General features: G+C 36.4%; 1 protein-coding gene across 2 annotated transcripts in view; it reads left to right on the top strand.

Annotated features, from left to right (window-relative positions):
* Window positions 1–26,066, top strand: part of Cap-D3 (Chromosome associated protein D3) — an 86,891-nt gene that overhangs the window by 33,570 nt on the left and 27,255 nt on the right. For both annotated transcript variants that reach the window (XM_075382168.1, XM_075382167.1), the window contains exons 7-10: window positions 1,507–1,702; window positions 16,016–16,304; window positions 18,873–19,044; window positions 19,750–19,958. In XM_075382168.1, the coding sequence (XP_075238283.1) occupies window positions 1,507–1,702; window positions 16,016–16,304; window positions 18,873–19,044; window positions 19,750–19,958 (866 nt within the window). The remainder of the gene's footprint in view (window positions 1–1,506; window positions 1,703–16,015; window positions 16,305–18,872; window positions 19,045–19,749; window positions 19,959–26,066) is intronic.

The following is a 26,066-nucleotide window of genomic DNA, read 5'->3' as shown; positions in this document are numbered from 1 at the left end:
AAGTATGTTAAATATAAATCTAAAAGCTGATTTTTTAAAATTTTATCTTCATGACGGTTGGTGATGAAATTTGTCTAAAATATTAATTTTTGAACCAAACCAAATTTAATAAATACAATTACCTTTAACAGCTCGCTTCAAAATATTTTCAGTGGCTCTTAGACATCTTTGGTGATGGGTGCTGTTCTTATCTTAACGTCAGCTCATGTTATTGCTGCTAGTTTTTTGTGAGTTAAGCAGAATGTATTTGGAATGGAATGTGATTTTAAATTATGTTGTACTTGAACTGTGTTTATTCATTTAGTAGATATATTTAGTGTAGTGTTTTGTTTTTTGTTTACATAGTTAATGGTTATTGAGTGTTTTTAAGATGTAATTTTTTTGTGTGTACATAGAATGTTAATCTTGTCAGCGGATTTGTGATTTGAATCTATGAGATGGTTTGTAATTGTTGATACTGTGTTGATGGAGAGCTTTTAAGTTTTTGTTAAAACTGTGGCTCATTCAACCAATGCAGCACACAGTGCAGTCAGATCAGTTTATATATCTGCTCTGAGTACAGTATTCTACATTGGTTAAATGAGACACACTTTATACAAAGATAATTAAATATTTAAAATCTCTCAATAACAAAATAGAATCGACATTTGCGAACCACACCTTGTAACTTTAAAACCAAATCCATTGACACTGGCAACAACCTTTATGTTCTACTTATACACAAAACAAAAAATTATTTCTTAACACATTTAGAATATCAAACATATAAACAAATAAAACACAAAAATATAATCAATGAATAGACAAACAGATTCAAACAGATGTAGCACATTTAATTCCATTTTAATATCTTGTTTCTTTTATTAAAAAAAAAACCTGCCAGCAGCAACATCAGGTGGTATTAGGATAAGTGCACTGCTGAAGGTACTAGTACCTTCATAAGTGCACTACTGAAGGTAGATAGATACTAGAATTGTCTGAAAACAAATTAAATAACATATTAAAAGGTTGTATCAGTTACTCTGTAATTAGTGTATGTGAAAATGTCATTTCAAAATTTTATGGCTTTGAGTGAGAAAATTCTACATTTATCTGATTTAAAGTCAGATGACAATCTTGTTCACTGAAGATGTGTTGCAGTAATTAACTGTTTTCAGTTGGACCTGGTGATTTGAAACCACATATCTTAGGATCTAACGTGTTTGTGAGTTAAGGATAAGTTATTGGAGCGTTAGGAATTTGCATTTTATGTTATAGCTTAATAAAAGTAAGAAACAAAGCTTGTTAGTATGTTTAATATGAAGGTATTATTTTATTTCATTTTAGTGGAATCTTTTTTATTATTAGGATCAGGATAATAGTCGATTATCAAATAAATATATAATAGGAGAACCATGTGTGAGTAAATATGGTTTTAATTGAATAAAAAAGTATGACTTGTATTAGTATACCTGTTATTCTTGTGCTAAGCATTTATTATTCTTTAAATTATTAAATTATTTTCAGGACAGAAAAAGCAGTGGCATGGGACTGTTGCAGCTACTGTAAGTGCAGTTGCTGTTGTTACTTTAGGTAAAATGAGCTTGCAGAAAGAAAAAACTGCAAAAAGTTTAGTTCCTCTCTTTGGAATACTTCTTTCAACAAGTACCCAACCACAAATTAAGATAAATACAATGATTGCATTGGCGGATCTTTGCACAAAGTATGTTTCTAGCTGGTACTTTTTTTTACATGTTTTAAGTTTGTAATTGTTATGTATTTATTTTTATTTAATTTTTTTTTTAATATAATTATGTTTTAGTAACAGTTTTATAATGATACATTGCTTTTAAGTTGAAAAGCAAGAAAAGAGATAGATTTCATTCTTTATAAATTATTTCATCCTTTCTTCATCTTCTCTTATAATTGCACCTGACCGTTGTTAACTTTTGAGTACTGATTCCGAATACTCTTCTTATAAATAATTCTCTCCCCATATTTAGTCGAAAAACTTTTATATATTTTATTCAGTTATACATTATGAACTGAACGCAGTAGTTGCCATCTTTAACTTTTCTTGTTTTCTTTGATATAGCAAACATTACACTTTCTTAAAATCTGATACTATTTCTCCAACCTACCCGTATTTTTTTTTTCAACTTGCTAGCTTATCACTTTTATTTAAACGTCTAACACTCCATATTTTGACTCAAAGAGTGTAACAGTTCTTGCATATCCTAGAAACTTCCTCTTGAGCAGTTATCACCGTTAGATCTGACTGGAGGATTACTTTTTAGCTCAGAAATATTTTTCCCACAGGAAGCCATCATTTTACTCTAATAAAAAAAGGAAAGAAATAATTAAAGATTCTTTCGAATGGACAGCTATAGTTTTCTATTGAACTCTACCATGCAGTTTTCAAAGCATAAAACAGATGTTTCAAGTATGTGGTAACTAGTTGAACTGTTAGATGCCAGAATTAGTTGGTGGAATCAACAGCTCCTGAAAGGGTAGCTGCTCTTTTTCAGGAATCATTTCTTCATATGGCTCTCTACTGACACCACCCTTCCTTAATGTTAGCTGAGGATGGTACTTTACATTGTTTAACATTTATCTGTTTTAACAGTTGTTTAAAATAGCACTCCCTCTAAAATAGCTCCCTCTATGAATCATGAGACCTTGCCATTGGTGAGGGGGTATGAGTGCTCAGTGATACAGAGTAGCTAGACCGAAGGTGCAACCATATCGGAGAGGTATCTGTTGAGAGCCAGACTAAGGAATGATTCCTGAAAAGGCAGCAGTCTTTCAGTAGTTGTTAAGGATGTTAGTCAGGATGACTTAAACGGCCATATTAACATCACTCAGTCCTCTGAGTACTGCGCAGCTGAATGCAATGGAAAACTACAATTGCTTTTTTCCCAAGAAAATGTAGCTCTCTGCATTTTCATATAGCAATGATGGAGGCGTCTTCCTTGGTAAAATATTCCGGAGGTAAACTAGTCCCCTGTTCAGATCTCCGGGTGGGGACTACTAAGGAAGGGGTCACCAGAAAATTAAATAAAAAATAACATTTTACGAGTCGGAGCGTGGAATGTGGAATGTTAGAAGTTTAAAAAAGGTTGGTAGGTTAGAAAATCTAAAGAGGAAAATGGATAGGATAAATGTAGATGTAGTAGGAATTAGTGAGGTTCGGTGGGAAGAGGAAAACGACTTTTGGTCAGGTGATTTTAAAATAATTAACTCTGCTTCAAATAATGGGCAGGTAGGAGTAGGTTTTGTAATGAACAAGAAGATAGGGAATAGAGTTGAGTATTTCAAAATGCATAGCGATAGAATCATTGTAATAAGGATAAAATCAAAACCTAAACCGACAACGATTGTTAACGTCTATATGCCTACAAGCACCCATGATGATGATGAGGTAGAGTGTGTATACGAAGAGATTGATGAAGCAATTAAACACGTAAAAGGAGATGAAAATTTAATAATAGTTGGAGATTGGAATGCAAGCATTGGAAAAGGCAAGGAAGGAAATATAGTGGGTGAATACGGGCTGGGCAAAAGGAATGAAAGAGGGGACCGACTTATAGAATTTTGCACGAAGTATAATTTAGTAATTGCCAACACCCAATTTAAAAATCATAATAGAAGAATATACACTTGGAAAAAGCCAGGCGATACTGGAAGGTATCAGATAGATTATATCATGGTTAAGCAAAGATTTAGAAATCAACTCGTTGACTGCAAAACTTACCCTGGAGCAGACATTGATAGCGACCATAATTTGGTGATAATGAAATGTAGATTGGGGTTTAAAAACCTGAAGAAAAGGTGTCAGATGAATCGGTGGAATTTAGAGAAGCTTGAGGAAGAGGAGGTAAAGAAGATTTTTGAGGAGGACATCGCAAGAGGTCTGAGTAAAAAAGATAAGGTAGAAAATGTAGAAGAAGAATGGGAGAATGTTAAAAAGGAAATTCTTAAATCAGCAGAAGCAAACTTAGGCGGAATAAAGAGAACCGGTAGAAAACCTTGGGTTTCAGACGATATATTGCAGCTGATGGATGAACGTAGAAAATATAAGAATGCTAGTGATGAAGAAAGTAAAAGGAACTATCGGAAATTAAGAAATGCTATAAACAGGAAGTGCAAACTAGTGAAAGAAGAGTGGATTAAAGAAAAGTGTTCAGAAGTGGAAAGAGAAATGAACATTGGTAAAATAGATGGAGCATACAGGAAAGTTAAGGAAAATTTTGGGGTACATAAATTAAAATCTAATAATGTGTTAAACAAAGATGGTACACCAATATATAATACGAAAGGTAAAGTCGATAGATGGGTGGAATATATTGAAGAGTTATACGGAGGAAATGAATTAGAAAATGGTGTTATAGAGGAAGAAGAGGAAGTTGAGGAGGATGAAATGGGAGAAACAATACTGAGATCTGAATTTAAGAGAGCATTAAAAGATTTAAATGGCAGAAAGGCTCCTGGAATAGACGGAATACCTGTAGAATTACTGCGCAGTGCAGGTGAGGAAGCGATTGATAGATTATACTGGTGGATTATAACTGGTGTGTAATATTTATGAAAATGGGGAATTTCCATCAGACTTCAAAAAAAGTGTTATAGTTATGATACCAAAGAAAGCAGGGGCAGATAAATGTGAAGAATACAGAACAATTAGTTTAATTAGTCATGCATCAAAAATCTTAACTAGAATTTTATACAGAAGAATTGAGAGGAGAGTGGAAGAAGTGTTAGGAGAAGACCAATTTGGTTTCAGGAAAAGTATAGGGACAAGGGAAGCAATTTTAGGCCTCAGATTAATAGTAGAAGGAAGATTAAAGAAAAACAAACCAACATACTTGGCGTTTATAGACCTAGAAAAGGCTTTTGATAACGTAGACTGGAATAAAATGTTCAGCATTTTAAAAAAATTAGGGTTCAAATACAGAGATAGAAGAACAATTGCTAACATGTACAGGAACCAAACAGCAACAGTAACAATTGAAGAACATAAGAAAGAAGGCCGTAATAAGAAAGGTAGTCCGACAAGGATGTTCCCTATCTCCGTTACTTTTTAATCTTTATTAACTAGCAGTTAATGATGTTAAAGAACAATTTAGATTCGGAGTAACAGTACAAGGTGAAAAGATAACGATGCTACGATTTGCTGATGATATAGTAATTCTAGCCGAGAGTAAAAAGGATTTAGAAGAAACAATGAACAGCATAGATGAAGTCCTACGCAAGAACTATCGCATGAAAATAAACAAGAACAAAACAAAAGTAATGAAATTTAGTAGAAATAACAAAGATGGACCACTGAATGTGAAAATAGGAGGAGAAAAGATTATGGAGGTAGAAGAATTTTGTTATTTGGGAAGTAGAATTAGTAAAGATGGATGAAGCAGGAGCGATATAAAATGCTGAATAGCACAAGCTAAACGAGCCTTCAGTAAGAAATATAATTTGTTTACATCAAAAATTAATTTAAATGTCAGGAAAAGATTTTTGAAAGTGTATGTTTGGAGTGTCGCTTTATATGGAAGTGAAACTTGGACAATCGGAGTATCTGAGAAGTAAAGATTAGAAGCTTTTGAAATGTGGTGCTATAGGAGAATGTTAAAAATCAGATGGGTGGATAAAGTGACAAATGAAGAGGTATTGCGGCAAATAGATGAAGAAAGAAGCATTTGGAAAAATATAGTTAAAAGAAGAGACAGACTTATAGGCCACATACTAAGGCATCCTGGAATAGTCACTTTAATATTGGAAGGACAGGTAGAAGGAAAAAATTGTGTAGGCAGGCCACATTTGGAGTATGTAAAACAAATTGTTGGGGATGTAGGATGTAGAGGGTATACTGAAATGAAACGACTAGCACTAGATAGGGAATCTTGGAGAGCTGCATCAAACCAGTCAAATGACTGAAGACAAAAAAAAAAAAAAGACAAAAAAAAAAATAGAACTAGTAGTTAAAAAATATTTTAGATTCGGAGTAACAGTACAAGGTGAAAATATAAAGATGGTACGATTTGCTGATGATGTAGTAATTCTAGCTGAGAGTAAAAAGGATTTAGAAGAAACAATGAATGGCATGGATGAAGTCCTACGCAAGAACTACTGCATGAAAATAAACAAGAACAAAACGAGAGTAATGAAATTCAGTAGAAATAACAAAGATGGACTACTGAATGTGAAAGTAGGAGGAGAAAAGAGTCTGGAGGTAGAAGAATTCTGTTATTAAGGAAGTAGAATTACTAAAGATGGATGAAGCAGGAGCGATATAAAATGCCAAATAGCACAGGTGAAACGAGCCTTTAGTCAGAAATATAATTTGTTTACATCAAAAATTAATTTAAATGTCAGGAAAAGATTTTTGAAAGTATATGTTTGGAGTGTCATTTTACATGGAAGTGTAACTTGGATGATCGGAATATCTGAGAAGAAAAGACTAGAAGCTTTTGAAATGTGGTTCTATAGGAGAATGTTAAAAATCAGATTGGTGGATAAAGTGACAAATGAAGAGGTGTTGTGGCATATAGATGAAGAAAGAAGCATTTGAAAAATATAGCTAAAAGAAGAGACAGACTTATAGGCCACATATTAAGGCTTCCTGGAATAGTCACTTTAATATTGGAGGTACAGGTAGAAGGAAAAAATTGTGTTGGCAGGCAACGTTTGGAATATGTAAAACAAATTGTTAGGGATGTAGGATGTAGGGTGTATACCGAAATGAAACGACTAGCACTAGATAGGGAATCTTGGAGAGCTGCATCAAACCAGTCAAATGACTGAAGATAAAAAAAAAGATAGCACTGATGCTGCAGCTATTTGCTTCTCAGGGACATGCAGCTTCTGCATTTGGGATATATTGACTTACATGCATCTGGTGTTTGCCTATGGCATAGAATCCTCATTGATTTCGTGGCATTTTTTAGGTGTACTGCTCCCTCAGGCAGTATCCTCCTGTACTTCAGATACTGTTGTTGCATGTCTGTAACTACTTATTTATTTGGATTATTTTTGTCGGAGGAGGAAAAATCTGTCCCAGCCACTGTCTGCTTGCAAGAGGCGGAAGTGTCGGGCTCTCACCAACTAAAAAACCTCCCCCTTTATCACACTGGAACTGGACCTAATCGCAAGACATGAACATGGTTCCCATGCAATACATGTGGGCACCCCAATAACTGGCTTCTGAGCAGAAGGATTTAGCGTCCCCGTGACCACATGCCCTCTATTAAGGTCCAGTTTCTTCTAAACTGAAGCATACAATCCAAGATGCTATCATCATTCAGAACACCCAAATGTCAATCACAATTTCACCTCAGCTACACCCAATGTGGGCACTTGAAGATCGCTTTGATGGTGTTGATATGCCTGCAGTAGACACACAGGTCCAACTCTGCCTGCATGCACTTTTTAAGGTATGCTTTGAAACACCCATGTCTCGTTAGGAACTGGGTCAATTATACCTTACTTCTGAACTTTCTCTTTACCCAGGGTATTATTACAGAAAGCACCAATTGTCCTTAACTGAAACCTTGTACCTGGCCCGTTACCTACTCATCAGCAACTGTTCCATTTTCTTCTTAGCCATCCCCCATCTTCATCTTCTCTTTTCCCATGGCATGCCAGAAGATTGATTGGGGTTGATTGCAGCTAACACCAACACAGCCTCCATGAATATCGTACGATACCCATGGCAGATTCTTAACGCAAAGCATCTTTGCACTTTATCTAGCATTTTCACCGCCAATCCTCTTGTTCAATCAGGAATTGCATTGAGTATGACGGCATGAACTACATGCACGTACAACCTCCTTTTAGAGTAAGTGGGTCTGTAAACATTTGCCATAATCCTGGAAAGACCTTTGACAACCTTCTCCGCCTTTTGCACTGTTAACTTGATATGTACTTGGAAGGATTGTCTGTTGTCAAGCCACACCCCCAAGTATTTGACCTGATCTAGATGGGAGGATTTCAGTCTCGTTCAAATGAAGGAGATATCCCGATCCTCCTTCTCCCTGCCATCACTAAAACTGTGGTTCTCCCCCACCACTGTTACTACCCATCCACCTCGCAACAATGCTAAACAAGTAGTTTTCTGTGTCGATTTTTCCTACATTCATTTACATATTACCAATGCCAAATCATTGGCAAAGACTATCAGATGTACTACCACTGGAAACAGCATTCTCAAGACCCCATCATATGCAATATTCCATAACAGGGGCCTGAGAACCAACTCCTGTGGCACACCTCTTGTTAACCACATTATTTCCTTCTTTGCCCATGCCGAATGACCAATGTATTCATCAGGTAGTCTTGTAGGACTTCTTAAATAAGGACTAATTTCTCTCCTTTTCAATTCTTCCAATTTAACTTTCCAGCTCAAGCTATTAAATGCATTTTTAACATCGATAAAAATAACTACAGGGATCAGCCTCTTATGGCAACTACCGCTTGCAGTCTTGTCTACAATGTACTTGACTCTGAATGGCATCCACAGTGAAGAGATCAGCCCTGGATCCATATTTATTATGGCTAAGTTCCCCTTTCTCCTCCATCTACAACCTGCTGACCAGCATCCTCTCAAAAAGTTTTGCCACACTGTTCTAGAGGCATACTGGTCTACAAGCAGACAGATCACTCAGTGGCTTCCCCTCTTTGTTCAGCAAAACCATCCTCACTACTTTCCAATCTGTCGGATTGACACCACATAGGAGGATGGTCCTATGTGCTCCAAAACCACCCTAGGCACTGCCTCAGCCATAACTCTAATGATTTTTTGGGGCACCCTGTCTGGGGCCAGACTTTTCTTTTCTCTACATTAACTGCACACAGCTACCAACTATGCATTAGTAAATGGCGGGAATAACCACCGCAGCAATTTCCTTGTGCATCATAAGCAGACCCTCAGGAAAGAGCATTAGTACTACCCTTTATAAAAGCTCTTGACCCAGCACCAGGAGTCTCTTATCAAACCTCTTGGCTACTATCTTATAGGCCATGCTCCACATGTCCTCATCAAGTTCATTGCATAGCTCCCTCCATTTCTTTCTCTTGAACAATTTGATGGCACACTTTAAATTTGACCTGGCTTTGATGTACTTCAGATGCAAGGCATACCTTCTAGCTGGATCTCTACTACAACCCATATAAACATTCCCTGCTTAATTCACCTATTTTAGGTGATCACCTTACTGGTGGTCACCTGAAGTAGGTGACCATGTAAAGTCACCTATCATCTGCTTCTTCTGCCTTCTCGGCAGAAGAAGGTGGTTTACCTTCTGCCAGCTGTTCTTCGTACCTTCCAGCTCACTTACCTTCCTCATAAGGTTCACTTATTATCAGCGATAAAAGCTCAGGTGATATACGTGCCTCCTCAGTGACCCATCTTGCCACTTTTTGTACAAAGTTCCTCGTAGCAATTTCTGATAACTCAGGCCTTGGTTACCATTTTTTGCATCTCACAACTCCCACATCAACAACAAAAAATATAGCACTGTGATCACTGAGCGTAATATCCCCAATAACACTGCACTCAGTGGTTTACGCCATAAGTGCTCCCTCACAAAGGTGATGTCTATGAAAGTGTAACTGCCACTTCTGTGGGATGTCAGCACTCTACCATCGTTCAAATTTGCGAAACCAAGACTTGTCATTACTTTGAGGCGAGCATGACCCCCTATGGTCGATTATTCCCCACCAAAAGAGATATGTTTCGCATTGAAGTCACCTGCAGTCACAACAAGCTGATCGTTCCATATACCCACTGTTCCGGCCAGCTCATTTAGGTCCTTCAGGAACTCTTAGAACTTAGCATTTGGGGAAAGTAGCAGCTCACCAAAATCAACTTGATGAATCAACCCACACGAAACTTCTTCCATTGCCATAGTTGATGTTTGGGAATCTAAAACTTGTATTCTTGATTGCAGCATAATGTTGTGCATCCATACACCACCCATTCCCAGCAGATACTCTAACGAAATGCTCAGCAACTAGGATATAATCAATGTTCTGATCCACAACGAGAGCAGTGATCTCATCATGGACCAGAGGTCTCCTTGCTGCATTAATCTGAACAATATTCATGCAATGTGAGAAGCTCTGCAGCCCCTTCCTCTGAAGGCATGACTATCAACCTTACATGTAGGACACATTATAGACTGTGTATAGTCTTTTTTCTTTCTTTATTTATTTTTTTATTATAAGCCCTTTCCTGGTAACTGGTTCAGCAATTAATCAATCGCAGTTACCACAGAGTGCTATGGCAGCAGTCTCTGCCCTCCCTCTCTGCCCCACATATTGGGGTATCCCACAGGGTCCTTTCAACGTCATTGGAACGCATCGACCTCTTTTTCTGGATAGCCTACACGCCCTCTGCTGAAAGGCTACCCTCCCCAGCCGTAATCTATTCTCCTTTTAAAGGTGCCATCATTCAGCATCACTTCACAATTAACATGGGTGGAGAGGTCAGTACCAGTCAATGATGTTTAGTCAGCACCCCATTCTGTATAATCCAATTCTTTCTTACGGATACAGTCAGCAGCCCTGAAACTGTTTGCCAATCTCAATGCTCTGCAACATAAAATATACAGTTGTTTTTGGTGTGAGTTCCCCTAGCCCACATGCAGTTTCACTTTGTCCCACAACTTGGGCACTCAAAGAAAGTGTGTTCAGCCGTGTCCATGAGTCCACAGTAGACACAATTGGCAAAGCTTCTTCTCTTAAATTTGAAGAGGTAGGCGCTAAATTTTCCATGGCCAGAGAGGAGTTGACACACATAGTAATCGATGTCACTGTGTTTCCTTCCTAGCCAGTCCTTTAATCTTGGAATTAATCATCGGGCCCATGTCCTCATGTTTGATGCCTCCCACCTGTCCTGTCATTCTTGAAGCAGGAGGGCTGTTGAGTCTCTCTTCACCATTCCCTTACACTCTTTTCTACTGTAGAGCCTGTAGACAGATCGGTGGAACCCCCACTAGAACATTTGCTGTCTCTCCCGAAACAGTCCTGTATGCCACTATTATTTTAATAGCGACGCGTTGCTGTAGGGTGGTCAGTTGATCTTCGTTGTGTTTAATGTTGAAGGCCTCACACCAGACCGGTACTGCATATAATATTGCCAATATAGCAGATGTCATCAAAAGCTTCCTTTTCGCCATTCGTGGTGCTTTTCTGGTACCCATTAGTTTGCTCAGGGAAGTGACCATCTGTTCTGCCTTTGCTGAAATCTCGTTCAGATGTTTGGTGTACTTACCCGACCTCTCCAGCCACACCCCCTAAGTATTTGACAAATGGGAGGATGATGTCTCATGAAAACCCCAAATGGTGACTAAATTTCTTAGGCAACGTCTGCCTACCACTGTGACTATTTGAGTCTTTTCAATCGCTAGCTGTAACCCCTGCGCTCTCAGCCATCCATCAACCTGGCCTACTGCTGAAGTCGCAACTATCTTTACTTCTTGATCAGTGCAACCACTCACCAGCAGCATGTAATCCAAGTCATCTGTGTAGGCTACTACCAACATGCCTCCCCGGAACCCCAGCCGCAGAACCCCGTCATATGCCAGGTTCCATACCAAAGGCCCCAGCACCGACCCTTATGGCACTCCACTATGCATCTGGAAGTGCATGTCACCTTCCTTCGTTATAACTAATAGGTGTCTATCATACAAGTATTCAGTAATCGTTGCTCTTAGGTAAGTACTGATGTTCCTTCATTCAAGTTCTGTAAGGATCGTTCGCCACGGTACGCTATTAAATGCATTGCAGACATCCAGTAGGACAATAGGGGAATCCTCCTGGTCCGCCAGGTGCCCGCTGCACAAGTTCTTATCTACATGGTTACTTTCTTTAACGCGAGGGTAGACTTCCCTCGAACGAACCCAAATTGGTTTGCCAATAGTCCACCCAAGGCATTTAGCTCATTTTTAATCATGTCTGCTTGCAGGCTTTCATACAACTTGTCTAGAGAGGGGAAAAGGCATATTGACCTGTATGTTCCAACCGCTCCATCTGCTGTGGGTTTCAGGATGAGGATCAGCCTTCCTTTCTTTCAATCCTTTGGAAAGCCCCCAACTCTCAGAGCATTATTGAGAGCATCAAGAACTAACCACGGGTGCTTCCTTACCAGTGTTTTCAGTAAAAGCACCGTCAGCCCATCTAGGCCCAGACTCGTATTGGCGCTCATTCTGTCAATCGCCCGCAGCAGTTCTCCATGACTAAACCTTCATTCCTCATCACAGTGTAGCTCAACATGGTCTTCTTCCACACAGGGGAACAGAGTTCGAATCGCCCTCTGGGCCTGTTCTCTTGATGGAGTGGGTAAGTACCTTCCAAATTTCTTCATCAGAATCTGGTAGATCCTCCCCTACAGGTCGTCATCTAATTTTATAAGTTGTCTCCAGGCTGCTCTCTTTGCTTCCTTAATGGTCACTGTGAGTTCATTCCTAGCAGTCTTATAGTTATAGTTATAGTCTTATAGTTTTCTCTGCTTATACACTGGGGTTCCTCCTCTGTTTCTTTTGCAGGATGTGTCTTGCCCTCTATACAGTATCTCGGAGAATAGCAATGTCCTCTGACCATCAGTAGGCTTTATTCTTTCTTGGTGCCCCTTGGGGTCTCAGCTGGTCCATTCTTCCTCCAACACTAGAGAAATAAAGCGGTCTCTTTTCCTGCATATCTGCCATTCTGGTGGCCATCGCAATTGAAAACTTGTGGCATGCCATTCTTTCAGGCGTCATCCCCTTGCTGTTGTCTGAGGTTGTCTCCAAAAGTCAATTTCAAACTTAATCACCCTATAATCTGAGGCCAATTCCGTGTCAGTTACCTCCCATAGCATGACCTGCAGTAGTAACCTGTCGGGAACCACGGTGATATCAATCACCGAACCCGTGCCCCGGCCAACATAAGTTCTCACTGCCAGAGTGTTTACTACCGACAGATCCAAGGATCCAAGTAGATTTGCTAGGGCATAGCCCTGCTTCGTCGACCTGGTCCTGGCCAGCTCCGTGCCTTCCGCATTCAGATCCCCAGTGATGATTGCTGGGCCCTCCTGTCTGACCAGTCCTTCTAAGCTCTGCAAGACGTCTTCAAATTTTTCCGACCCACAGTTAGGTGAAACATAGCAGCTGACTTGGACTCATGATGTTAATCCTACTGCCACCAGTCCTTTTCCTTTACACACATCCAGAATGGCATGTCGAGTAGTCGTTGCCTTTATTGTCACAACCCCATCTTCATCGACTCTCCAGCCCCTAGCTGACACCAGTCTGTTATTCAGTTCCGTTACTGCTATGAAGTCTGCATCCTCGTCCATTGCCACTGCCCACAACAAGTCATGGGCTGCCACACTACGATTGACATTTAGTTGGATGCAGCACATCGTTGGGCATCTCTGCCCTACTTTTCTTTGTCTCTGCTAAGTGTAAGAATTACTTACCCTTTCCTTGGTCCTCTTTCCTGGCCCAGAATTCTAAGATCTTGCCTACCACATCCCCAATTTCATCCTTTGGGGTTATCAGTAAGAGTTTGCCTCCCACTTTGCTTTAATTCTCCTGAGAGCCTGCATTAAGTATCAACTCATCTCCTCGTAATCGTTTTCGATCACAATTGCGAATGTCAGCTTTTCTGCATTGGCATCATCCAGGTATATTATCTCCATACTCCTAGAGTCCTTCAATATTGTGTCTCTAGGAATACGAATACTTCCCTTCAACCTTTCGCCAATCTCTGGGGCAATTCCACAGGTTGCCTCCTCAAGCGGTCTCTGTATCCAATGTCGTTTGGAACCAATAAAGACCATGCTATTGTCTTCATCATCTGCTGCGATCCCATTCCAGAATTCCACTTTTTGGAATGGTCTCTTATCCCACTTAATTTCAAGAACGTCTTGTAGTTCCAACAGATTCCCCGAGGATAGTACTTGTTTGATCATTTTCAGATTTTCACCTAGAGTCTGTGTATCCTGGTCCATGCATCTTCCGGCCATCACAGATTTCCCGTTGGGGGATGACACCAGTTGTGTTGCCCTATCTCTTATCACAAACGCTAGTCCTTTAACCATGTTTGCTGATAGTACATCAGCATCACAGAACGAAATGAGGTCATTGATTAGCTCCATCAATCTTTCACCACATTCCTCAGTTGATATGGTCTTAGTATCATTTAATTCTCCTGGGCTCCGGTGTTTCTTTACTGGGGAGCGTTTTCTCGTCGGGGACCCTGCAGTTCATTCAGAGTCTTCATCATTACATAGATCTTCCAGTTCCGGTTCCTCCAGTCCCGTCTATGCTCAGAAGCACTAAAACTATTATAATATTATTCACATGTAACAGATTGAGTTCTGAACTCGTACAAAGTTTAATTACACACTATTACACATGTATTTATCACTTTAAGAAAAGCCAAAAATATACCACTCAAAATAACACATGTGAGGAGCTAAAATCGACTCATATGAGTAGTGTGAACTTCGTGACTCTACTACAATCTTTTTTCTGTTGCCCTGCATTGCCACAGTTCAAGCACATCCGTGATCTATCAGGCCCCTTACAGTTCACGCCCTGATGACCTGAGGTTCAACGTTTGAAGTAGTGCTCTTCTATTGAGTGGAGGGAGACCCTACAGGCCACCCAACTGATTTCACTCGACCTTTCTGCAAGAATTTCTCAGCACTCTGCCGGGCTGTCACTATGGCCACCTTTGTGGCCCCAAAGGCGGACAGGTAGAAACCACTTTCGCTACTCCAACTTCGCCCACCACCTTACTCAAGGCCTTCTCAACCTCTGTTGCAGTGGTCAGATCATCCAGGTCCTTTACTGTCAAGTGGTATCACCCAACCCAGCCTTCCTTCTTTCTTTTTCTGTTTAGCTTTCAGAACTACCGTACAGTGTTACTTCAGCAGATGAATGAGGATGATATGTGTGAATGTAAATGAAATGTAGTCTTGTACAGTCTCAGGTCAACCATTCCTGCGATTTTAGGTTAATTGAAACCCAACCATCACAGAACACCAAAATACGGTCTAGTATTCAAATATGTATAAAAGTAACTGCCTTTACTAGGATTTGAACCTTAGAACTTTTGACTTTGACATCAACTGATTTGCAATGACGAGTTCACCACTAGACCAGCCTGGTAGGTTTAGACCAACCTAACCTCTCGTCTAAAGATACTTCAACCCCTTTAATTTTCTGTGAGATCTCATTCTTGAGTTTTTCCATGGGTCTCACCTTCTGATTTAACTCTAATTTGGAGATCCTCCCCAGCTCCATTTACTTTAATTGATCCTTATTTCAATTAACCATCGTACTTAAATCTTTCTCTCATCCATGATCTGTGGATGAACCTGCATCTAGGCTCAATCCTTGGAACATGGGTATTAGGGTTAGATGTTTTAATTATAGCTTTCATGCTCTGTTAAATTGTGTTCATTTCATGTGAAATTATTTTCTACTATTCACATGTCAGGTAACTAACTATATTATATTTTTACAAATTTGGACTTCTTAGTATCATAGTGTCCTTGCTTATACAATAGGTACAATATTATTTTTAATTGCCTAGTGAGTTGTTTATTCAAATTGTTAAAGATGGATTGGTTGTTTTAAAAGACTTATTTGAAAGATTGTTGAAAAACATAGTGGTCAATACTTTGTTGAAAATCTTTTTCATTACAATGATTATAAAACATTGAGTAAGAATTACCTACTATATAGATAAAGAACTGGTTTTTGATTAGAAATTGAGTGAATAATACTTCAGTCAATAATGAAACAATGTAAGTTGATCTAGGTACGTTGAACCACCATGAAAGTTGCAACTGCTGTTATGTACCATATACTTCAAACCGTGCCGAACTTGACATGCTGAAGGGTTATTATTTGTTTATGCTGGTCATAATTTAGTTGATTTTAATAATATATGTAACTGGAGTAGTGGCAAAAAAATCATTTTAGGCTAGTCATGACTGTTTTTATTTAATTACATATTGAATGAAGTTTTCATTTATCATTTGTTTTAGATATACATCTGTTGTTGAGAAGCTGCTGCCTGATATGTGCATGTGCCTAAGAGATAATGACTTATCTGTTAGGGAAAATACTTTAACGTTATTAATTCAGCTAATTCAGGAAGATTACTTAAAGCTGCGGTGCCCTTTGCTCTTTCATCTTCTAAGTATGCTGCTAGATGAAAAGCCATCTATTAGAGATATGATTTCAGTTTTTATTGAAAATTCAGTGCTTTCAAAACAGAAAAATATAATGGTACAACACTTTGTTGAAAGTCTTTTTCACTACAATGATTACACTGTGAGTTATTCTTATTTTTATTATTTATATTATTAACACTACTTGATTGTTATTTGTTATAATAAATTCGTGTTTTACTATTTATGAATAAATATTTACCCATTTTTCTATTTTTTCGGTTGAAATTATAGCATTGACATAACATTAGGGAACAAATATTTAAAAGGAGAAAAGAAGATAATTTAACTCAGTAAATTTAATTTAAAATGAAACTGTTTACTTAGTGAACTTCAATTTGTTTATTTTAACAAATTTTTATGTTAAACACTTTTATAATTTTTTTATCAGCGACTAAAATATTTTAGGATCTTATTCAATTTAAATTTTTCATTAGTATTTATTATTCAGAAGGAAATTATTTGATTGATATTGAATTATATTATAGAAATTCCTGCTGCCTCTATTTTTCCAACATTAATTTGTTCAGTGCCAGTCAGCTTTAATTTTTTAGAAGTGGTAACTTATGTTAGGATTAGCTTTGATAAATTTTCTCACTTCAAGCCATCTTATCAATATAAATAATGAAAATCAGGACTATTGCGATATCCTTTCAGCACAGAACAGCATTAATTCCATGATAAAATTGTTGACAGTAACTCCAAAAAAATTACAGCTACATTTTCACTTAGGCTTTGTTGATTGATTTGTTTGGGTTAAATTTATGTTCTTCTTTATGACAGTTATTCAATAAAACTTGTTTTTCACTTATTAAATAGCAATCTGTTAACATCGTACCACTACCTTGTATTAAACCATTCCCCGTTAACATTTATGTAAATTAAAAATAAATTGGGACTTGATATTGAATCCTGGGGGACTTAGTTCCTCTGTAAAAGTCTTAAATTTTTTTCTATTTTCACTTGCACTGATTTGTTTAACTTGGACATATTGCTTTCTGTTACTTATATAAGACTCAAAACAACGATAGTGTTTGAAACTGCAGGTGCTCTTATGACATAACAATACAATTATAATACTGTAATAATATAATAAAATTATATACTATACGGTTTACAATTTCATTGAATTTTTTTTTGGATATAATATAATAATGCATATTAATACATGTAATATTGTAACATAATATCAAATCCTGTTGAAGTTGGCATAAAAAAAATAAATTTGTTTATGTTTCTGTTTTGACCTGAATACAAGGTCTAAAAAGGCAACTGAACTTTTTCTCTGTATGGTGCTTACAAAGATATCTTGACTTATGGCATCACTTTGTTGCATAGGAACAAGCCTTTATAATTTGCGTGTGTCTATGATTAGTTTTTGTGTACAATTAATTCAAAGTAGTTTGGTGGCTTCTGCAATTTTTATGATGAGTGATGTACATGAATAGAGTTACAGTAAATATTGTGTTAAGTCAGGCAAATATTTTACTGAAACACAAAGTGATTCAAGAAACTTATGGGAAGGATTCTCCCTGTATGTAATAAAAGAGCTATACACAATACAAGCATTTTTGAAGAGGTCAAGAATCATGCTTGTCAGGTATACCATTGATGTTAACAGATACATTCCACTTTGCTGATTTTATGAGGTCAAATCAACATTTAACAGTTCGTGAGATTGCAGAGAAGAGACCTGAGATTTCAGTGAGCTCATGTCACAAAATCCTAACCGAAAAATTATAAAGCTGAAACTATACATACGTGTTATTGTTGCTCTACATTATAACTACTAGTTTATTCTGAAACTGTTGTCACAGGAGCAGAAGGACAGTTTTTAAGGAACTGTCAGAAACTTTTGAATTGTGCAAATGATGATGAAACCTTCTTGTTGATGATAGCAATTACCCATGAGATAAGGGTATGTGGATGTATGTGGGTGGAAACAAAGTCTTAGTCATTGTAGAGGAATGGAAAATAATCACTAAGATTGAAGAAGACACAAAAGTCATTCAAACACAAAAGGGGTGATGATGTTGGCAGCCTTTTTTGACATTAGGAGCGTGGTTCACTATGAATTTCTATCTGTAGAGCAAATAGTTCAACCACCACTACTACCTAGAGATCATCAGACATCTCCATGAAAATTAGCAAATATGTATTTATTTTTGAGTCTCTTTTTCTGAAAGGAAGAGAATAACTGACCTTTGGTCTGAAACTTATGGTTCCTTCACTATGACAGTGTGCTAATCCTCATGTCACTGCTTATTTGTGAGATTTTTACCTTAAAAATTTACCCACTGCCATCCCAGGAGGTAATTTCCAAAATTAAAATTTGATGTTACAAGAACAGAGATCTGGGACAGTAAAGGCTATTAAAACAGAAAATTTTCAGAACATCCTGAAAGAATTTGAAAAGTGCAGAGATGTGTCTTGAAGTGAAATAGACAGGAAAACTGTGTAATACAGGAAGGAGAGTATTTTGAAGGAGATAAATTGTATACTGCTGTAAATATTCAAGATCTCATGTGTAATTGATTGAGTCACACTTTTTTCTAGTTGTATGAATTTAAAATTATCTCTTTGCTCTAACTCTTGCTTTTTATATAAGGTGTTACATTTGTTTATTTTTAATTTAATGTGATGGACCTTGTTTTACATTATCATATTTCAGGATCATCCTGCTTATTCCAAAGTGGTGATGAATTTTAAGGAGCAGAAAGCCTTTTCTTTGGCTGGTCCAGATAAACAAGAAAAACGTAGGTATATTTATAGGTACATGTTAGAACATATGATGGATGATCACAGATTTAGAACTACCTACAATATTTGCACCGATGTGCTAGGTAAGATGATAATTTTAGTATTATAATTTTTTTTTGTGTTAGGTTAGTTAAGTAGTGTGTTTGACTGTGATAAATTTAATTTTGGACCCTTTAATTTGAGGCTCAGTAAAAATAAGAAGTGTCATTAAGCCCAGTTGGATGCTGTTTTCCAGTATAGCTGTTACGGGTGTTGTAATATGGCTATATATTGACCATAAAGAAAGTACTTAAATGGAATATAATTTCTGTTTGAATTAATTCCACTAGACCCATTTTAGGAATCTTTTCATTTTCAAATGTACATTGTAACAACCTAAAATTAATTTTAAATAATTAAAAATAATTCTTCATTCTTTATGTGTTCTCCCAGTAATATGTTTATTATTACTTACATATGTATTCATATGTTTGTTGATTTTTATATTCGCTTGCAGAGATATGTGTTAAGTGTATATGTGATAAAACATATATTTTTATCAATATTTATATAACTACATATGTAATAGATGTGAGCATTATCCTTTGAAAGGGAACTGCATTTACAGATCAATGTTGTTTTAACATTCTGGCATATTAAAGTTGATTTATTCTCACACAGACATGGCGGTGTATAATTTTAGGTACACCGCCATGTACCTAAAATTCTAAAATTTTTATTTAATTGTCAGAATTTTTAAAATTCTTTATTTGTCTATCATCGTATAATAATGTATTCTTATTTTCTAGCCGGTGTGGTAGAAGGAACTGTTATTTTGAATGAACAAGGTATGGCAGTATTACAAGATGCACTTTATTCACTTTCTAGCAGTGAAATTCGTCTGTCTCATCTTCGTCCTGGTGGTAAGGATAATGATGATGATGATGGTGATCAGGGTGAAGAAATCAATGTAGCTCAAGTTATTACTAATATGGCTAAAAAAACAATCATATCACAGGTAACTTGGATATTTCTCTGATTATCATATTTAAAAAAAACTGATGTGGACATCACATGACTTTCTTGTATGACTTAAATTACACATACACAATTAAAAATATGAAAAGTAATAAAATCTTATTTCATTTATAACTTATTGAATTCTCATTTATTGTAAAAAATATTTTACAATCAGAGGTTAATAATTATTAATAAATCAAACATGAACTTTATTTATACAATTAACATTATTATAATTGTTATACATTAACTGTGTAAATAATTAACATCATTTTGCATATATGTTAATGATGAATTAAAAAGGACGATGAAGTGCATCAAATGAGTACTGCAATAGAATTTTACTCAATGAGAGTCTATTCAGAAATGAATAATTATTCTGTACACTTGGTATAGGATGCAGCTGCATTGCATTCCTTCATATGGTAGATTTCTACATTTTTTTTTAAACCTTGCCTCCTGGAACCAGACCCCAAATTGAGCATGAACATGCTTCCAGGAGGTGCCTTCACCTCTAGCTGCCAGATGAGGGAAACAACAGGCCCAGCTATGCCATTCCTGGCAACCCAGCAACCGAGACTCAGTCCTTTGTGTTCATCTCTAATGGGGGACACCCCCGAGGGGATGACCCTGCCGGGACTTAGTCTTTTAGCTCAGGGGCACGAGAGTCCCCACACTTCATCACCACTGCCCACCTATGCAAGCATGGGTGAACAGCAGCTCCATATGGAGCTGTCCCTCACCCTCTCGCTTCCTGATATTTCATTTGCAGTATTCCCAACACAAAACCTGTCATAGTGTTGAAGTCCATTGAACTGCATAACTTCATTCCAATGATAGTCTCCACCTTCAGATGCCCAGTTACAGCAGCACAGTTGTGGCATTCCTCGTCCCACTGCAGGTACTGGAATATTACGTGTTCTGGCATGTCTAACTCCCAACAGTAGAGGCAGAAGGGGTCTAAAGCTCTTCTTCGTCCACATAGGTACGAACAAAAGACCCAATGGCCAGTCAGGAATTGTGTCAGCCAGAATCCCAGTTCGTCAAACTTTCTTCTGGCCCACGGCTCAATGTACATGATCAAATGATGTGTCCACCTCCCTTTTATGATTGCATCCCACCTGGCTTGCCAGTCCCTGTAGGCAGTTGTGTTGGCATCATCCTTAGATACACCCTGATAAACTTGCGCCTGAGCTGCCACCAGCTGTTTAAGTGGCGGCATCACCACCTCAGTTGAGACAGAGGTGTATGTCGACTCCACCTTAAGAACCATAAGGCACTGTATTCCCTCCAACAGTCTTCGGTTACGCCTTACCACCATGGCTCTCTTCCACACTGGGGCACCATAGAGGGAGATCGAGGTTGCCACATGCTTGTACAGTCCCCTCTTTGATGGATAGGGTCCGTTAATGTTCGATAGTAACTTAAATAAGTTCTTGATCTGCCCAGTTTTCTCCTTCACAAGTCTGATTTGAACCAATGTGCCTTCCCCATATAGATCCAATATTTCAATAATTAAAATTTCATTTGGCTATAACTTTGGAACCAATGAAAATGAGTACCATTTATGATATATCATTGAAAATCTGTCAATGAAGGGCTTATTACTGCAGTTAAGAACAAGTCCAAAATCCAAATTTTTAGGGTTTTGGGCTTTTTTGGACACTTTTGGTTCAGTCGATTGCAATCAAAAAGTGAGGTGCACAACTAGATGTTACAACAGTCCTAAATCCAAAATTTCAATATACTGATCATTTGGGAGTTATGCAAGATACGTACGTACATAAGACGTCACGCCGAAACTAGTCAAAATGGATATTTCTATTGAAATCTGAAAACCGAAATTTTTCACGACCCCATTACTTCCTTTACTTTGTACAAGAAAGTAAAAAAAGGCAGTAATATCTGAACAGTTAGTAGAATTGCTGAAATAACCCATAAAATCTTATTTTGTGGCTCAAAGGTATATTCTGCTTTGTTATTTCATGTCCATTTCAAGGAATGGGCTACAAAATCTAAATTGGCATGCAATGCTTTTAATAATATTGTTGACAATAACTACACAGATTTTTCTGCATAATTTTTTCTGTGACATGTGCTGATCAATATGTGTTATAATATCCAGGTTTGGGGCTGTAATTATATTTTTATTTCAAAACTCCTTTTTGAAAAGGTTTTTCATGTTACTGAAAAACATTGTTTATGGAGGCTGTGTTACGGGCTATTTATTTTCATACTCAAAGATTATACTTAAAGTTTGTTTACAGGCAGATAGGACATGTGTTGAGCGTTTACTAGATGAAGAGTAGTTTAGTTTCTGAAAGAGATAGGTACTAGGGAGGTCATTCTGGCAATGAATAAAGGTGAGCTCTGATTTAGTAAGGATTGAGTAAAGAGTAAAGTTTGTCCTTGATGTATTTTGATATGGCAATACACAGATTGAAAGATAAATTTAAAAGTGTAATAGCAATCCAAGGAGATAAGATAAAAATGTCAACATTCATGATATTATTGTTTGTTGGCAGAAATCAGAAAGGAGTTAAAAGAAATTCTGATTGGGATGCAGTCATTGCTAGGAAAAAAATCAGTTTGGATATAACTAACATATGCAACAGTTAGTTTACAAAGCATAAAATAACAGTTCCGATAAAAGAGAATAATGTGGAGTTAAATATTAAGATGAACACAATATATCAAAAGTTGCAGAATTATGTTATTTGGATAATAAAATTGCAAAAAAATGGATAAATTAAGGCAGACATCTAAAGCATACTGCCTCAAGAAAGAGAGGTTTCATATAAAAGGAAGTCTGCTTTTATTAAATGTTGATCCAAGAATTATAGAAAGACATTCGTAAAGATATCTGGGTGGTTAGCACTGCAGAAGTAAAACATGGGCTACAGGGAATTAGAAAGATAAAGAGTAGAAACTTGAAATGCTAAGTTACAGAAGATTGTTGAAAATTAAGTGGGTTGGTAAAGTACAAAATAAAGATATTGAAGAAAAATAGAAGAAAGAAGAAATTTGTGGCAGAATCTTGTAAGTGATGACCTACATAGGTGAATCCCACATTAAGCCATCCTGGATTTGTGAATTTAATAATAGAAGGATGTGGGGAGAGTGAAAACTGTAATTATACAAAGCAGGTAGTTGTGGATAAACTAAATTTTTGGAGGTTAAATGATTAGCATAAAACAAAATAAAAAAAACCAAATTACCTATGTTTTATTTCATATCTAACTACATTGAATTAATTTATTAAAAGAATAATTTAACATATTAATTTATGTTAAATAAAATAATTTTTTTAAATTAATAAAACCGAGTTTAAATAAAACTAAAAGTAAAAATAATACTTTCTAAATTTTAGCATTCTGGCAATATGCTAACTCTTATTGTGACTGACTTTTGAAAAATTAACATTTTAAAAAATTTTAAAAAGCAATACGCTTTTTATTGTTTTTTGAAGTTAGTTTTATTTTTATTGAAAATAAAATTTATTTAAATTTTAGTTTTGTTTAAAATGTGGATAGTTCTACGAACCATACTGAAAAGCCATTTACAGATGTAGATATAAGAAATATACGTTGTCAAAAACATAAGAAAAGCAGTACAGATAAATTGATTTCAAGAGATTGTCTGATCTTGAGCAAAGCTCTTTGGAAGTGGGAATGTTTATAATATTTTTACTTTAAGCTTTCTGACTTGTATGTCTCAGATTTTCCTGCAAAAATAGTCTTGATATCTGAATGAACATTAGATGTTCATTGTTAAGTAATGATAAAGAAATGAAATAAATGTTTAAATTTTACATAGTGTTTTGTTTAAATTATTTTAAAAAACTTAACAGTGGGATTACCAAACACAAGATGAAAAAAAGAATCATCAAAATTGGTGGATTTATTGAAGAGTAAGATTTTAACATAAGAAAAAAACCGTGGGTTTAAATTAAAATTTGTACTATTTATTAAAAGTTGGTTAAAATTTAAGTAGGTTTTTAAAATTATATTTTTTAATATAATAACATTATCATTTAGGAGGATTACATTATTATTTTTCTTTAATTAACACTGGTTAACAATAATTTTGTTACATGGTTAATATTTGCTGAATCGTATTTATTTTTGGCTGCTGATTCCGAATATGAAGTCAGAATTTCCCTATTGGGCTCAGATTTTTTGTAACTGCCTTTCCTATTTTCCAGCAAACACATGTCCATGAACAATGCAAGTACAATAGTAAAATATATTATTTATTTATTTTATTTACTACAGCAGTTTGTTAAATAAACTATATATTTGTTTAAGTTAATAAAGAGCAAGGAAAAATAAGTATTATTATTTACTCAGGAATTAAAATGATTACAAATGATATGATATGAGCCATGTTGTATTTTTTCTAAATATAATTATGTCGCCCATTAATCATTCTGTTAGATACATATTGCACAGCATATATGAATTTTGTTTTGGTGACTCTGTGGTGAATGTAATACTGTATACAATAAACAGTGTATCAGATATAATTTTTAGGATTGGACTTTTTAACCTTTCTCCAAAATAACAACTTTAACAAAGGTCAGATCGAGTCTCCACAAGGTGCGCCTGGGTATATCCAGAACAAATAAGAGAAATTTGTCCAGTGAACTGAATCTAAACAAACTTCACAATTTCCTTCATCAAGGCATATCCCACTTTCTTTCTTGTGAGGCATACCTCACAAGATCACATCTAGAGTTGTAACTTGGGACCTAATGCTACCACAGGTAACCTCATCACAGTCAACCGTGAAAGGTATTTTAAGGAATAAATACTTCACACCAGCTGAACCAATCAACACTAGAATTTAGAGTAGGCAGCACTTGGATATGCCGGATTGCCACTTAGAAAGTAATATGTGATCAGCAATATGTGATCTCTAACACTCACACGAATAATACAAAATTCAAAATCAAATTGAAGCAAATCACCCACATTTCTTCCACACAATGTAAATTCACACGCGCAGACTGGTAAACTAAAAATAATAACCAACCTAATGGATCAACACAAAATTCTCATCATGGAACTGCAGGAAATAAGAAACACCGATCTGAGTGCCATGGAATCTCAAATACCGAGGCTCAACAAGAATACCTGGGAAGAGAGTGATGAAAAGTGTCACAATTTTGAACAGGCTTTTTGATCTGCCTCAGAATAATAAATTCCTTACAAGAATTCAAGTCATAATCCCCAATAATCTCAATATTCACCCGAAAAGCATCTAATAAAATCTACACCATAATAAACACCCATGTCCCTGCTAATAATAAAGCAAAAATCCAAAAGACTGTAAGGAAACAGAAAAGTTCTAGCACCTACTTGACCAGACCGTAAATAACATCTCCAAAAATCCTTTAAACAACTAATTAGAGATCTTCAGTGCTCAACTAGGCAGAGAAAGAAAATACCACATCATCAGTAAATGGCCCACCCAAAAGAGAATAAATGAAAATGGATAGATACTCATTGATTTCTGCAGAAACTACAACCTAATCTCAAAATCCACATATTTCAAGAGGGAACCTCAAAACCTGAAAACACACTGTCTACACTAAAGAAAAATGGTAACAAGATCGTATCTTCATGGACAAACAGCTCCACAAAAAGATCTAGAATGTAATAGTCATCCTCTGAGTAGACACAGGCTCAAAGCCTGACTTATCAAAGCGTAGTTTGAAAGCAATCCTTTATGTTGGAAATAATATCCCATCAATCATCCCTTTAGCTCAAGCAGCACATGCTCATGTGGAATCATATGAAATTATGAAACTTGTATTAGATATCATTCAGTATAAGAAACATTTATGGAGACCTGAAAGTGATAGCACTGTTACGTGGTTTACAGCTGGTATATTAAATTTTGTTTAATCATGTGTGAGTGGGACAGCAAAGGTTGAAAGAATCAGAAGACTCACTATGTTAAAAAAGAGAAACATTGACTGTAAGAGGAAAGAATATTATAAGACCGCACTAGTAAAACCTTCTGCCACTTCACATTAAGTTAGGTTTAATTAAATAAATTCTGTTATAGCAGTGGATCATGATGGGACTAGATTTCACTTTTT

This window comes from Lycorma delicatula, chromosome 1, assembly GCF_047948215.1.
Source record: "Lycorma delicatula isolate Av1 chromosome 1, ASM4794821v1, whole genome shotgun sequence".
Taxonomy (NCBI): Eukaryota; Metazoa; Arthropoda; class Insecta; order Hemiptera; family Fulgoridae; genus Lycorma; species Lycorma delicatula.
The sequence above is the reverse complement of the archived record's forward strand: the minus strand, read 5'-3'. Positions and strand labels throughout refer to the sequence as shown.